This window comes from Lissotriton helveticus, chromosome 3_2, assembly GCF_964261635.1.
Source record: "Lissotriton helveticus chromosome 3_2, aLisHel1.1, whole genome shotgun sequence".
NCBI lineage: Eukaryota > Metazoa > Chordata > Amphibia > Caudata > Salamandridae > Lissotriton > Lissotriton helveticus.
In genome coordinates this window covers 43,668,197-43,684,983 of record NC_136062.1, presented here as the reverse complement: position 1 = coordinate 43,684,983, position 16,787 = coordinate 43,668,197, and the positions used below count along the sequence as shown (strand labels likewise).

General features: G+C 43.4%; 1 protein-coding gene across 4 annotated transcripts in view; it reads right to left on the bottom strand.

The window, feature by feature from the left end:
* The window catches only part of SECISBP2L (SECIS binding protein 2 like), a 989,501-nt gene that overhangs the window by 632,080 nt on the left and 340,634 nt on the right, over positions 1-16,787 (bottom strand). For all 4 annotated transcript variants that reach the window (XM_078684798.1, XM_078684797.1, XM_078684799.1 and 1 more), the window contains one exon: positions 11,657-11,886. In XM_078684798.1, coding sequence (XP_078540924.1) covers positions 11,657-11,886 — 230 coding nt within the window. The remainder of the gene's footprint in view (positions 1-11,656; positions 11,887-16,787) is intronic.

Sequence of the window (16,787 nt, the reverse complement as noted above, 5' to 3'; positions counted from 1 at the left end):
GCAAGTCTGCTCCAGCCCATTGTCCTTGCGGGCAATACAAAAGGGGAAGAAATTCATGTTTTGCCAAGGAGACTAAAGTGGAAAAAAGTAGATACATCAGTCTTAAACAGCTGGAAAAGCGATTGGCCGAAAATAGCGGACGAATTTACAAGTGGTAAAATCCCTGAGAATTGGATCAATCTGTAGACGAAGGTATACGATCTTTTAATAGGCAAACAAATAAGGCACCCCTCAATACTCAGAGAAAGGCCTTGTTGCCAACTCCAATCGCGGTGTAAAAAAGTGGAACAAAGTAAGAGACTACTTAGAACCGCCTTACGCAACCACAAGCCAGAGGCAAATAACGAAACACATCAAATCCTACTTTCAGCAAAGGATAACACATAGAAAAAATATCTGAGAGCACAAAAGAAAACAACAAGATTCCAAATGGCTGCACGTCTTTGCTCTGCTGACTCAAAGCAAACAGGCGGAAGTTTGGACGTATATTAATAGGCTCTCAGGGCACGGCCATGATCGACGCAATGTGGTCGATAGTGACAAATGGATAGGCTACGTATCCTCACTATATTGTGGAACCTCTAACCCACCATCAACAGGCATGCAAAGGCCCTGCACCAGCACGGGTTGGATCGACACACACCCCGTAGACACATCCGGACCATTTGTGGAAGGGAAACTGACAACCATCGAAGAAATGTCTGAAGCACTGGTCAGAGAGGACCATGTGATGACAATCCTAAAAAACATTAAAAAAGATGGAACTCCCGGTCTGAATGGCCTACCAGGCCATCTTTTCAAAGAAGATTGCGACTTCTGGGGAACTGTACTCACGCCACTCTACCAGTACTATATGACAAATGCAATAGTCCCGGAGACTTGGAAAGGATCCCTGTTGCAACCCATCCACAAAAAAGGAGATATTGGGGACCCTGCCAACTACAGGCTTATTGCCTTACTGGATATTGAGGCAAAAGGATACGCCATCCTCCTCCTGCAAGATCTACAGGACTGGGCAGATGAAAATGAAATTCCCCCTGTGTACCAAACCGGTTTTAGGCCAGGAGCAGCCACAACGGATAACATTCTAGCTCTGGCCTACTTAATACATCAATCCGGGCAGAAAAACTTGCTGCCTCTCTTTGCATGTTTTGTGGATTACTCCGCTGCATTTGATGGGGTCAATCGGAATCTGCTATGGCAGAAACTACAAGACCAGCAAACCTGTTGCAAGCCATAATCAGTCTCTATACAGGAACTTGGGTACAAGTAAAAACTGTGGCAAATTCAGCCACTAAAAGGATCCCAACAGAGAGAGGGTTAAAACAAGGCTGCGTACTGGCTCCTCTGCTTTTTAATCTCTATATGGCAGATCTGGGAAACATTTTATTTAATGCCAACCTTTTAACGCCCAAAATCGGCTCAAATAGATTATGTTTAATGCAGTACGCAGATGGTATGGTTTTATTAGACCACACAAAAACAGGCATGCAAAGACTACTAGACGCTCTAAACATTTATAACAACTACAATGCATTACGAGCAAACGCAGAAAAAACAAAGGTAGTCATATTTGGGAAATATACTAAAAAAACTCAGACAACAGTGGAGACTGGGTAATTTAAAAATAGCAACAGCGACCAAATGTAACTACCTGGGGGTGTGGCTAATGAGCAACGGGAAACCCACAGCACACATCGCCTCAGTTGAAACAAAAATTAAAGCAGTAACATTTGCACTGTGTAAACTGAACTCTAAGCTACACAGCCCGACGACCAAGGCAATGAGAAAGGTATTAAATGCCAAACTACTACCGGCAATTACGTATGGCCAGATAGCATTCCCAGAAATTGTTATAAACACTATGGAACACGCTAATTGTCGCACATATAAACAAATCTTTCAGATTCCTGCCCACGCTCGCAACGCTCTGGTGCGACTGGAATTTGGGCTGAACAAACAGAGTTATGAGCACTGAGCCTCAACGGTGTGGTTTTATTGAGGGGTCTGCGCAGCCGCCCCGCATGCAATGAAGGCAATGTTAAAGACAATTTTCATTAAAGGGATCAATCCGTGGCATGACGGCCTGCACACCGCCTGTAATGAACTGAACCTTGACATGTCCAAATTGCAGGATTTTACTCACCAGCCCGGCACCCTAAAGTCCATACTGAAAAAGCAAGTCAGGTTACTATCAAAGGCAGGGGACTTGAAGGAATTGAACTTTTCCAGCAGCAATATTGGGATACTTGCAAGTACCTACGAAGCTCATTCACAACAACCATATCTTAATATGGCATTAAATAAGGCGATTTTAAAACAAATCTTTATGGTGAGACTAATGGCCTTGCCGATCAAAGACATTAATAGGCGCTGGAAAACCTTGGAAGCAATAACAACCTGCAGACTTTGCCACCAATATGATGAATCCTTGGCTCATCTGGTTTGCACATGCCCTTGTTTGTTGCACGCACGACGCACTTTATTAAAGCCCTTGTTATTAAAACATGGGGTGCGCACCTGTACTGAGGCCATGAAACTTATTTAATCTGGAGATTCCAATGGAATTGGCAAGGTTTGCTAAGTTTGCATACAAAGCCAAAGAACTTCTAGGTAAAACAAGCACAATGCACCTTTGAACGGAAATTATTAGGCCTGAATAACGTATGCTTTATAGAGGATTGCACAACTTTCACCTAATTGAAATGAAAACTCCTATGTATATTTAGCACTTAGCCTACTTATGCCACCATCGGACCTATGTATTTTATAATGATATCGAAACTCTCAATTTAAAACCTGGTTTGAGTATCTCAAAGAAACTTTTGAATGTATTTATAACTCTTTGACCCCAACCCCCCCCCCTGCAAGACTTGCAAAGCCTGCATATAAGGGGAAGGAATTCACAGGACTGAACCGATTTATTGTCTACACCTGTACCTCACTGATTTTTTCTGTTTTTTAATTGCTCCGTTCGTAAAAAAAATTATATTTGATAGAAATAACATATCACAACTTCCTCTATATGAACTAATTGAAATGAAGCACGAGAGATTTTATTTGAAACTTTGTAACAATTTTTATTAATTGACACAATAAACATTGACATTGACATTGACAGTTTGAGCGTCAGCCGAGCGCTGAGGCCATATCCAAATGAATCTTGTCTTACTATTTGTGGGACCGCATTTGTCCACAGGGACGTGTGCGTGTAGAAAGTCTAATGCTGTCTAACAAGAGTCTGTACTGGGCTGGCTATGCTATAGTCCGGAATCTGGTGGCGTTCTGTGCTGCGATCTCTATTGCAGTCAATGCAATTAATTACAAATGTGTGAATTTGTGCATTCATACCTGGCCACCGGTACATCTCTTAATTCTAATATAGTCTTAGAGATCCCCGGATGTATCAGACCCTCTCCCAAATGTGCTTCGTGTATCAAAGCTACTCTACGTTTCCTGTTTGGAATTACCCTATCCCCCACTCCAGAGATTCGAGCAAAAGGAACGGAGTTTGCATAAATTATATAGGAGTATTTGAGTGGAAACTTATTAGGTAACGCTGCACCGCTGCCTTTGCTTGTAGCATTGACAGCTAGCATAATTTCGCAGTCTATTTTCCTTTTTGAACGAGTGATTGCAGCTACGGAAGCCGTTTGCACAGCTGTCTTTGCGGCTTAATCAGCCAATAAATTCCCTGCAACGTGAACGCCATCAAGTTGATGACTCAGCGTATGTATCATGTGAGTGTTTTGTAGTCCTTGTCGTAACTGAACTACTTGTTCCCAAAGCAACTTATGCTTGATTTTGCCACCTTTTGCATCTTTGTAACCGTTTTGAATCCAGTTTTGCAATTATTAATTGTAAGATTAAACACAATAATACGAATCGCACACTATTAGTGTGGGGAATTCGCGGTCCGTATTCTCAAGTGCCAATTTCAATGCTTGTAGTTCAGCTCGCTGATCTGTACAATCTCCTAGAGATTGTGTTTTAGTGACCATTAGTCGGACTTTGCCACTGCTCCAACGACCTTTAACGATAAATTATACATTCATACTGCTCTAGAGGAAGAATTTCAGTAGGCAGAGGACATTCTTGTTCGTATTGTAGAAATGCTTGTGTTTTCAAATATGGATCAAAAATTAATTCAACCTCTGTTGCAGCAACTGAATTAACCCATTGTATCCATCTTGAATGTAAAGCTTTAGCATTTGGAATGCTCGCTTTTTTCACTGCCTCTAAGGCAGGTAAAAGTTGACGACCATAATTTGTTTACCCTGTGCGAGGGCTCTCTCTTTTGCTACTGAAGTTTGAACCGCTGTCAGAATTTTTTCTATTTCATTTCTGCTTGTGTGTACAAGTGTTATTTGTGAGCTATTGGTACTTTTTCGGATCACTAAGTTGCGTACGTTTACATGTGTTTGCAAATGTTTTGTTGCGAACGTGTGTTTGGAGTGAACGCAAAATTTCTGTGTGTTTTTGTGTCCAATTAACTGTTATGAAATCAGGTTTGATTAATTCGTATAGAGGTTTAACCCTTTCTGCGTAGTTTAGAATGTATGTTCTTCCAAAATGTAAGAATCCTAGAATCGACTGTAGGTTTTTCAGTGTTTTTGGAGGTTGGAACAGCGCATTTTCTCTAGAAAATTGGCCGCCAGGCTTTTGCCTTCACTTGAAAGTTCATATCCTAGAAAGAGGACGTTTAAATGGCCAATTCTAGATTTCTTTTAATTAAATTTGTAGCCTTCAGAGGTGAATCCCATTATAATTGTATTCACCCTATTCAAGTGCCTATCCAAGTCATCGTCTGTTAGATAGATGTCATCGACATATGATAATGCTTCATCATCATAAGTTTGTAGTAACTGTGTTACCCTTGCTCAGAATAACCCAGGACTATTCTTGAATCCCTGTGGGAGACGACAGAAGTGACAATGTGTCCCCATAATTGAGAAAGCGGTCAAATAACTACTTTCTGGTGCAATGTTTTGACAGAAGAAACCGTTAGAAATATCTAATGTGGTTTTGTATTTTTTACGCACAATGTAATTCATTAATGCTGCACTATGTGCATTTTGTACTGAAAAAGTTTTGCAACGAGAGTTTAGATGTCTGAAATCCAATACTAGACGATACGTATTGTCTGGTTTGGAGACAGGAAACAAAGGCTTGTTCATTGACTAGGTGCATGTTTCAAATACCCCTTGGTGTTCAAGTTGATCTATTATCTCCCTGACCTGTTTTTTAGCTTCTTGCTTAACTGGGTACTGCCTTTGTGCAGTTGGTCGATTTTTCAACTGGATTTTATGGTGAGGAGAATCCTCATTCCATCCTACATGATTTTTATATAATGCAGGAGCTTGGGCCACTGACCATTTCCTGGCATAAGTATATTTTAAATGCATGGGAATGTGATTAGAGAAGGCTGGCATAATGATGTCTTCGCCATGTGGGCACTCCCTGACAAATTGTGGTAGCCAGTCTTGTTCAGCTAGAAGAATGTCATAACCCTTAGAGAGTCGCTCCCAAAAGAGTGCTCTCACTTTTCTTGGTATGTTCCCCTCCATCCGGAGTGGTATTTCATATAACTTATGTGGACAACTAACCCTGGTATCTGCAGTTTGAACTTGAATAGATTCATTCAAGTCCATTGTCTCCAGATGATCCTTCAAGTTCTTGCGAGCTATGGTGACTTCTGCTGCGCTGTCCAACATTGTCTGAGCCCATTCCCCGTTCTTGAGTTGTGTCCTCAAGGTCCTCGGCATGTCTGATTTTTAGACCTGCTACCTTCTTTTTGGTGAATTGAGGTTTTTTGTTTTTCTGAATGTGTTGATCATCTTTGGACTTCACGCTTTCTTACTTGTGTTCTGACTGTCCTCTTCTTTCGGATTTCTGTGACGAAGTCTGAAAGGTACGAGAGGAACGTGGATCAGTATCTTGGTTTTCTCAAATTATTCCTATTCCTAAGGTTATACCTCCTTTCAGAGGGCTCCTTTTGAGGAGACCTACCTCTGGATTCAGAACGGTTCTCTTTAGAAGTTTGTTTAGTATTTTCCCACTTCTTTTTAATAGGAGTAGGAGTGTTTTTAGTAAAGACCTTTTCAGGACATTCTGACAGTTGGGGTTTAACTGGTTTTCCACCCAGGCGGTCTCTGCCTAATTCTTCATAGGATTTTTCAATTATTCTGGCCAGTTCTTGTGGTTGCACAGTTGCATCAAATTCCCTTAACTTTTGGCAGATCGCCACGGATGCTGCTTCACCTTTAATATTGGCTAATATTATTGTTGAGACCGGTTTGAAATCTTTCAGTAATTTCATACCTAGATTTAAAGCAGGCTCTGCCCCGTATTCATTTTGAATTTGTTTCAGGACATTTGGTATTACCGCCATAGATGGAACACCGTGTGTTTTAGTGACATGCAGCAAAGACTGTACCCCAAGTGTCCCAGTCCTCCAATCCCCATTGGTAAACAGATTTTAAAAATTCTGTGTTTCTCATGAGGGGAACTACTGCCTCGATTTGAGTAATTTTTTGAGCTATCCAGAATGGAATTTGTTCCAGTTTTGCGGGTAATTTATCAACGACCGAATGTAGAGTCTGTGGTGTAATTGTATTTGTGTTCCCCTTGTGGGGGGGATGCTGTGGAATCATTATTGCTGGTTGAACTGCAAGAGTCGGCATGACATATTGAACCAATTGTCAATAGATTTTGATTAGCTCTTTGAGTGGAGCTCGTGGTTCCACATCTGTCATTTAATTAATTTCAGGATGTGGAGTATAGCTGGCTAAAACCGGCCATGTTGCTCCTGGTCTACCTAGTGGACTGAGCCCGGTAATGTGATTTATATGTTCTAGGGCGCCTTTAAACCAGATCGCATGCTCTTGGTAAGTTAGTGGAATTTCTATATCCTCTAAAGGAATGTATTCCGTTGGTGGTACATCTTCTTTGTAGAAGTGAAACACATGTTTTCTTGGATCTGCTTCAGGGAAGATTATCCATGAATAGAATACCTCTGTCTGATGATATCCATGTGCCTCCATCACAAAAACTGCCCTACCACCTCTTGCTGATAGGCCATTTTTTATAAATTTCATAGTGATGCTTTTCCTTAAATTTAAAGGTATGCTTATAGCATCCTCGTCGGTTTCTTGGAAACCTGAAATATTAAGAGCTGCATCGGCTGGATCAGCCGCAGCTCCACCGATTTCGGTGTTGTTGCCGTTATTCGACATTGTTTAATGAAAATTGCAGAGCAAGTTTTAAGGAAACAAAGATAAGGTGCACAATATTTAGGAACATTGTATCCTTCAACATTGAACAAACCAAAAAGCTATTACTAGGATTTTTGTCCTATTCAGCTATGGCGGATATGATCCTTTTACCTACTCCAGACATCTATTGGAGTACTACGGAAAAAGGGGTCTCTGAGAAAAGCACGACTGAGTTACTTTAGTAGCTAGCGTTAAATTAGTGCCTTATCAAACGTTGGGCGCCATGTAGTGCAGTTTCTATATTCCGAATAGGCTCTGCGCATTCGAATAATATATTCTATATATATGACGTAGAACTTAGGTCAGTAGGTCTCTATCGAATATACTAAACTTAATTGTGAGTGCCAGCTAGCTCAGAGGTCACTAGAAACTTTCTCGAATTCATAAGGGATCAGTTTCTGACAACCGCATAAACATGACAATTTTGTTCCCAAGAACTGGAATAACTATCTTCAGAATTGTGGAAACAATAGATAAGTATTACACTCAGTCAATCGTGCATGCTCCGTTTCTACAGAGTTTGCAGAGAAATAGTGAGACGGGCGTTTTCAATAAAAGGTTTATTGAACTGTCTTCTTTCTCATGCAAGAGAGGTGAACTGCTACAATCGTTAGACAGAATGCAAAGTGTAATGCGTACAGCGAAAATTGTATTATAAAATAATACTGTAATAGCATTGTATGGTTTCTAAGCCATATAAAATACATGCATAAATAACACAGGCTAAAAATACTCAATTGGTGCTTCTAAAATATGCCTACCCCAATGTACCTAACTAGGTCTAGTACTAGGGAAGAAGTAAGTATGGCCTTTAGCATAGGTTAAGTTTTTGCCAAGAATCTACCAAAGGTTTCTATAGGCTCTAATCAGCTCCATACCTTAGAATGAAGGAGGTCTGGAATCTCTGTCTCAGGACTCGATTTCCCAACACCCGGCAAGGGGAGTCAGAAACACTGGAGCTGGATTCCGGCAGAGGAGGACAGCTGCCTGATCAGTGCGTCAGCTGGAGAGTCGGCTTCCTTCGGCACTTGCTATAGTGAGCTGCGTCGGGCAAGTAGGTCGTCGAACTGCACCGAACCACCGTGCTTTGCCATAGCAAGTGAAGGTATATTTATATCTTGAAGGTGTTTAGGAATGCCATGTTTGACGTAAAGTCGGGCATATGAACATCATGAGTGCACCCCTAAGGAATAGATGTTCATTGTAAAACTATCTGAGTTCTTGGAGGAATCAATATTCAAGCAGGGGGAAGTCCCAAACGACTTAAGCTGGTTTTCCAAGAAATTGTTGTGACGTTTGGTGAACAGATGGAAGTAGCCTGTATTTGGGTTGCATGGGCTATGCCTAAATAAGGGCTTGATTTTTATGCCTATATAAGGGCAACATGAATTGTACCTATATAAGGGCATGAATCGGGGAAATCCATTCGGAATCTAAAACGTCATACAACACTACTTATTAGTTTAGTTAGGGTTTATGAAGCGCCTGGTTACACCAGCTGGTGTGTCCCCGCGCTCTTTCCATTCCAACTGAATACCTTCAAGGGCAATTTGCATGCAGTTTATGTTGCCTTATCATTCCTTAACTGATCGGACCATTGGCATCTCCCGAGCTACATCACCAGAGACTAAATATACAAGCATAAATTCCCACTAACAACTTCCTTGTACCTAGACCCAGCCCACAATGACCACACACATCCCTTTGCCTACATCGCCAAATCACTTCGGTCCCTCTGATTTTCACCATGCCCTCTGCACCTTTACTCCCTCTGATCCACTCACTCTACCTTGGATCACATCTACCATCGACGTCGTAAGACTCCGAATAACACATGACTATCAGTTATGCAATTAGAGAAAGTCCTGTAGCACAGAGCACCCTAAAAATGCAGACCATCTAATCCTAACAAATCCCCATAATCCTGTAAAATCGACCTCTTGCCACCATTTTTATATCAAACACTGAATGTTTTCTCTCATACTCTTGCACCTCCGCCCAACTTCGCTTTAAGTGATTGTCCTCTTTTTCCTTCAAAATATTCTTTTTGTGAAAAGCATCACAACCCTAATTAAAGTGCCCCTGCTCCATAGCTAGCATGCCCCCGAGAACAAATGGGCCCCATGGAACCCACCCTCTGTTGCCATAGATTAACTAGAAGGGAGGGGAGGGGCGGATGTGGCTTACCTCCTAGAGCCTTAAGAGGCCCATAGGAATTCATCCCCAGGGGCTAGCTTTTTAACTGTGTCCCTGGGAGCCCACCATGGGACACAGTACTACCCAGCAGGATCTTTGAAAAATTCTCCTGGGTGGGAGCACACTTCCATTCCCCTGCCCACACTCTTGCGGGCAGGGAAACCGATTGCTCTCTCCCGGCGGAAGCAAGCAGACACACCTGCTCCTGGGTGGGCGGGAGCAATGCAGACTCCTGGGTGGGAATCATGGTGGCTTCAGGACGGGAGCCGGCTGGGCCGCGGGGGCCCTCGGGTTCCCCCGGCATCTATCGTCATGTTTTGTGGGTGCCCCGGGTGAGCACTCACATACAATGAAAAGTGCCCCTGGGAATGGTGTCCATGAGGCCACTTAAGACTCTGGAGGGGGGGCTTGCACTGTCCTCCCCTATAAGTTATGGCCCCGGTGGATTGGGTTTTCTGGGGTCCATTTGGGCTGCGTGTCTTCCCTCCACCACTACCAATGTTTTTGGCCCCGGGCGTCCCTGGGACCTGTTGAGGCTCGGCTGGGGGGCTGAGCATCCCTCCCCTATAATTAGACTTTGTCCCTAGTGGATGGGGTTCACTAGATGCTAAAGGCTTGGAGAAAAGGTGCGCGGCAAGGGGTTGACTGCCAGCAGGGAGTGGGATGCAGGGGAAACAGTTGGCTTTACGTATGATAGTAAAATATTACTTTACAGTAAAACAATCCGAGAATACACCAAGGTTAAAGTGACATCATAATTAGGTGAAAATGTCAGTGCCAAACGGACCATGAGGATCCCCTTCCTGTGGCCATAACGTAATTATAGGTGAGGGGGTGCGCATAACTCCCCACCCCCTATGAGCTATAAGAGGCCCCAGAGCCTTTTCCATTCTAAATGGGTTACCCGGTGACCACGCAGGCACCTACAAAACGTAACGATAGGGGCAGCAGGGTGAGCCCCAGGGCCCAGGTGGCTCCAGCTGTCCCCCGTCAGGCTGGAGCAATTAGAATTTACCTGCCCGCAAGAGCACAGGCAGGGTAACGGAAGTGTGCTTCCACCCAGCAGTTGCATTTTCAAAGCTCCCACCAGGAGGGAGCAAACATCTTCACTTACCCACAGACATGAGGGAAGGGAAAAGTACTGTATCACAGGGTTGGGCTCCTTGGGACACAATTAAAGAGGTGGCCCCGGGGAAGGGGTCCCTGCGGCCTCTTAAGGCTCAGTGATGAGGGGGCTGCATGCCCCCTCTCCTCCAGTTAACCCGTTGCCCCGGATGATCAGGGTGCCTAAAGTAACAATAACTTGCACCCTCGCCAGGCACTGCTAATTACCTCCCATCTTACATCACTAGTGATATGTTCTATGACATTATTGATAACATCACTGCAACACCTGAGATTACATCTTTGATAGCAAGACAGTGCGTGGCGAGGGTGTAAGTTAAAGTTAGTTTAAAGCCTTACGTTTACACGGAAATTTTCACCTACTTATAACGTCACTAATCTTTTCTTCAGTGAAAATATTAATCTATGTGTACAAACAAAACACACATTCACCATTCCCGAATGTTATACTTACCTTTTTTTTTTTTCCAGTTTATGTTCTACCGATATATTTGTGCTAATTTTTAATTTACTATGTTTGGGACGATCTTATCACATCATCCAGAAACTCAATGGGTGCACTCATCTAATTAGTTAGGGGTTTTCCAAGCAAGTCTCTAAGGTTGGCTACCATTTCCTTTCTTGTAGAGAGGCGTCAGAATTTGACAACAATCATTTACATCTAGTCCAAACTTATAAATCTTTATTTTTCAAGTTTTCTTAGGTTGTCCTTAATAGGACTAGAACATATGAATTTAACAAACATTTCTCTGTCGTAGTACATTGTCAATACAGTACACAGAGAGCAGCCTACATTTAAGATGTCTTTTTGCCAATATGTATTAAAATTGGATCTCTAACTTTTTGCAAGGAGTCATCGAAAAACATGATTCTGTACCCTATTATGTACACCATCTGCTTCTGTCCCAGCTGTACATACATTAGAAGCTTTATGAAATTGTTAAAAAGTTCCATTGCAAACTGCTGTGCAGAACAAACGTGGGGGAGCAGGGTGCACGCAAATCTTTTGTGTTGTCAAGTTAAATAGCAAAACGGAATACACTAAGTTTATGTGTACTTACATTCAAAGTGCCACATCCGGCATTTCTCAAACTAGATGCTCCAACCTGATTGTTTCCATGTTTGGGACTGCAGTATCCACTATCACTGTCAATGTCAGGTTCACTAGCACCTTGTTCACTTGATGATTCTGCTGCTGGGTGAGATGATCGGCTTCTTCTACCTTTAGATTTCCAAAGCATACTGCAGGTGCCCTCACTGAGGGATTTGTTAGCTATGTCTGATGGAAAATCTACAAAACAAATAAGACCGGTTGTAGTGGTCACAATATGAAGTTAAAAATATTATGCTCGACTGGAACTCATTAACTTGAAAATATACAACAGTTCAGTGAAATCAACCTTTTCCAAGGACCATCTACAAATTATGTGATATCAGCACAAAACTAGGATGCACTCAGGGATGCAGATTTCTTTTGCAGTGCATTAAGCAGATATGCTAGTTGATGATGAGTTTGACAGTATACAATGATATACTTTTAGAATAAAAGCAGAAGGGACTTGTAAGTATCTTGAGTAAAAGGTATTGCTATAGTTACTCCAGTATTGGAACTTTCATAGATTCACATGATTGAATCATTCCTGTTATCGAGATGGGAGTCTCTGGTACTTTATAAAAGCAATGTAACAACGGACATAACCTAGAGGCCTAAGGCTCTTTTTTTAGCAATGTATCAGTGCCCTTAACAAAAAAAGGACCAAACTTAAGAATCAACCAATCAGAGGACACCACCCTCTGGAACCTTCCTGAGAGAAGCAGGAGTACCTCAGATTTTCTACAGCACGCTGTGCTAGGGAATTTTCACTTGTTTTTCTACTACTTCAGTGGCTTATCCTTCTTTAAATACAAGATCTTGGTGGTTGGTGCTTCAAACTGGTCATTAAGCCAGAGACACCAAAGAAGGGACTCTTCAGATGCTGTGGCAACTGTAAGAAAAAAAGGCTCCACACTGATGATCCTTATAAGGACTGTATTTACGGTCTCTACCCAGAGCACAAAACAATAGACTGCAAGGTATGAGGCACATTTTCTAATAAGATCTTAAAGGACAGAGAAGGACACTTTGTTCTCTGGCTTCAAAAGCGCAAGTCCAGAGATGATCCCCTCTCTGATGCAGAAAGCGACATATCCTCATGACCTCTTCTAAGACGCCCTTGAAGAGATCTAGAGATGATACATTGCCTCATACATCATTAGAACCACCTAAAAAGGCGTAAAAAATTCTAATGAGGGTTCGCATCATTGTCGTAATCAACACTCTTGTCAGCAGCTTCTGTCCCGCTGCGGTTGACGATAAAGCTACAATCTTCATTGAAGTCGTCGTAGCAATTCTTCAGGCGAATGAACGTTCGTCAATGACACAACAACTGCCGGCAGATCCATCAACAACGGCCCCCTTTTAGCCGACAGTGCAGAACCAGTCGACAACCCCACTGCAGACGATACACATACCGACCTCACTGGACGTTTCCTCGTCGACGACGTAAATTAAAAAGGCTAAAAAACAGATCACGCCTTCACTTATCTCTCCCAGTAAGGGCCCTCACTGCTTCCTACACACCTCTTTGAGCAGGAAGACTGAGAAGTACACAGCCTGTAGGGTGAACTACCAGGCCACAATGATGAGTGGGATGACTACATCCTGCCAACGCCAACACCTCCGTCACCTCAGGTATTTGACTCTCCTCCTGGGGATATAGGTGGCTTCCACTGCCTGCTAGAAAGAGCAGCCACTCGTTTTGAACTGACAATATCAGACACACAAGATTGCTTCCTATATGATTTTAACGAGCAGTATCACAAAACAGTTAGAGCCATATCCATCATTGACTATGTATGGAATCAGGGCCTCAAGGTACAGTGCAGTCCGGCAACAGTACCAGCAGTATTGCTCAAACTGGACAAGTATAAAGCCCCAGAGGAGGCGCCTGCTTGCCTCATGGGTTAACCCAAACCAGACTCTGTTATTTCACAAGAGGCACAGAGAAGATCTCTGAATCCTTCTACACCCCTTACAATGCCTTCAGACAGCGTGGGTAGGCATTTAGATAATATCGGCAAACGCTTTTCATCAATGTCCGCCCTCACAGTGCGAGCTGCCATTTCCTTAACCTTCCTTGGACGTTATGATCACCAAATGTGGGGCGATATAGCACCTTTTATTGACCAACTCCCAGAAGACGTTCAGGGAGAGGCAAGAAAGGTGTTGCTAGAAGGTCAACATTCTTCCTACGAGATAGTAGACTATGCCATGGATATTGCCTCCACAGGTTTTAGACAACGTTCAGGCGCATCGGCTCTACGCCGCCAAGGTTGGCTAAAGGCCACCAATTTCCGCCCAGAAGCTCAGACAAAGGTACTGAATTTACCTTATGGCGGAGAGGCGCTGTTTTGAGGGCCTCATCCACATGGCTCCCAAACAATTAAAACAGACACAGACCCAGCAAAATCCTTAGCCATGCTGCAGTATAAAAAGGTATCCTTTCAGGGCGTCAGTGGAAGAGGGCAGCCTTCCTTTCGTGGAGGATATCAACAATATCGATATCCGGTATACTCCTCCAACACACAGCATTTTCGCCCCCAATATCAGCAATGGCAACCGCCGTCAGCGTCATATTACCACCCTTCTCTCAGAGTTAAAGCAGGACGACAACCTGAAAGTCAATAGCCTAGACTATGACTTCCGTCAGCTGCTCCCCTTCCTTTTCCGCCCAGGGCGTCAGCCAGAATATCCAAACATATGCATCATTAGAATCAAATAACTCCAGATCAATGGGTCTCAGACCTCATCCAATTCGGGCACCTTTTAGAATTCATTGGCATTCCTCCTACAACACCACTTCAACCACACACTTAAAAGGATTTACCCATGCTCAGATCAGAAGTACAAATAATGCTACAAAAGGGGGAAATAGAAAGAGCTCCCTGCTCCCTAAAAGGGAAAGGATTCCACTCTGGTTTCTTTTTGATTGGAAGGAAGTCAAAGCAGTGGAGACTAATTCTCAACTAAAAGGAGCTCAAGAAACAGACCTTTCGCATGATGTTACTACAAGACATTTTGCAGCTCCTCCACAATGGAGATTACATGTCCTCCCTGGATCTCCAAGACGCCTATCCATTCCAAACACAGAAAGTTCCTCAGGTTCACAGTAGCTGGCAGCCACTTTCAATTCTGAGTGTTACCATTCGACCTCAAATCGTCCCCACGCATCTTTACAAAATGCCTGGCACCCATCGCTGTTAGACAGTAGCGTCATCAAGTCTTCTCATATCTCGACGACTGGTTAGTCATGGCAAACACTCTCAAGTCAGTGGAAACATTCACCAAGGCTTGCCTACGCCTATTCAGTGATCTTGGGCTCATTCTCAACCCAGACAAGTCATCTCTTTAGCCTTCAAGGCAAATAATATTCCTAGGAGCCGTCCTGGACACAGTCCTCAACAAAGCATACCCAACTGTCGAAAGACAACAAAAGTTGCTCTCTCTGGCCTGCTCTATACTAAAAAGAAAGCCACTTACTGTTTGTTTCTATAAATCTCTCCTAGGAATAATGTCCTTGTGCATCCACCTCGTACCACACTACTGTCTTCATATGCATCCGCTTCAGGAAGCCCTGAATGCTCAATGGTCTCAGGCAGCGAGTGCGTTTGAAGACATCGTCTAGGTCACACACATCATGATCAAGTCGTTTCACTGGTGGACCCAACCAGTAAATCTTTCTGCAGGTATCCGGTTTCTTCTGAAGGACTGGACTTTTAACAGTACCAGCGGTGCCAGGGAACAACACCTATAACCTTCATGGGATACCTGTTTCGGCGCACAATTTACAGAGACACGGGACACTTCCTTCGGCGTCAAAGATTCAAGGTTTATTTACTGCAGGGAACACAGAAGTCACAACAAGTACAACACGTGCAACTTGGGGAGACTGCTTCAAATTGGTTCTGTGGAGCGCTCCTTTTATACAGAATTTACTCATAGGACAACATGGTACACAAAAGTTTACAACCTGGTTCCCATAATTATCCCTCAGAGGGGTCGCTTTGGTCACTTTGATACACATAAGGTCCGGAACATAAGTGCGGAAACATTTGGCGGTTCCCAACTGTAAAAACCCATCTTCCCAACATTAGTGAATTCCAATCGGCAGTAAAACAGATCGAAATAGGGACAAAGACAGGTGCAGAGGAAGATGGAGACAGTGGGGAGATCGAAAAGGGTGTAAAAGGGGAGGTATCGGGAAACATGAGATACAGGCATCAAAGGGACGTGCCTAATGAGATGCACGGCTGAGACAATAAACCGGCACGGCAAGATGAGCCTCAAGCGGGGCCATCTGCCTTACAGTATCATCCCCCTCATCGTAAAAGATATTTACAAAGAACATGTGTCTTCCACAAATATCTTGAGAGTCCCAGGGTAACGAAGCGGACAGTGTCCGTTCGCTGGCTACTTGAGGGCAAGAGACAAAATGGATGCCGTATCTAAGATGGAACCCGTGGGTACAGATGAAAAACCCACATATTAAACGAACGGTTTAAGTTAGCACAGCGAAACTGCGCATACTTACTAAACTCGTCATTTGCGGTTCTTAGATACCAGACTCGACCATATTCGTGCGAGTCGAAAACATCACTTACAATTGTCACGGAACCTCAGACGCTCCTTTTGCCCTCATGTAGGCAAGCACTAGTCGGAATCATATTCGATATTCATCAGACCCTCGAGATGTTGCTGTAGCATAGCTCTGTCCAATCGAGACCCCTTGGTAACAGGTGGCTGTCTCATACACGTTGTAGCACAGAGGCCACATAAGGCAGGACCACACTGCACGCAAAGGCAACACGTGAACAGGAACGCTACAACAACTCCAATGATCATCAGAATCTTCCAACCCCAAGTCGACATCAGGCCCCAAATCCATCCAAGTAGCGTCCAATCCCCTACATCCACGTGTATGGATTCGGAGATCTTATGCAACTTCGAGATGGCTTGATAGACAGTCGGAGCGTTATCAGGAATGAAAATACAGCAGCTCGAATGGATCACCTTACATACCCCACCTCGATCTGCTAAGATCACGTCTAAAACCATACGGTTTTGTAACGTCATAAGTCTATCCGCCTGAAGTT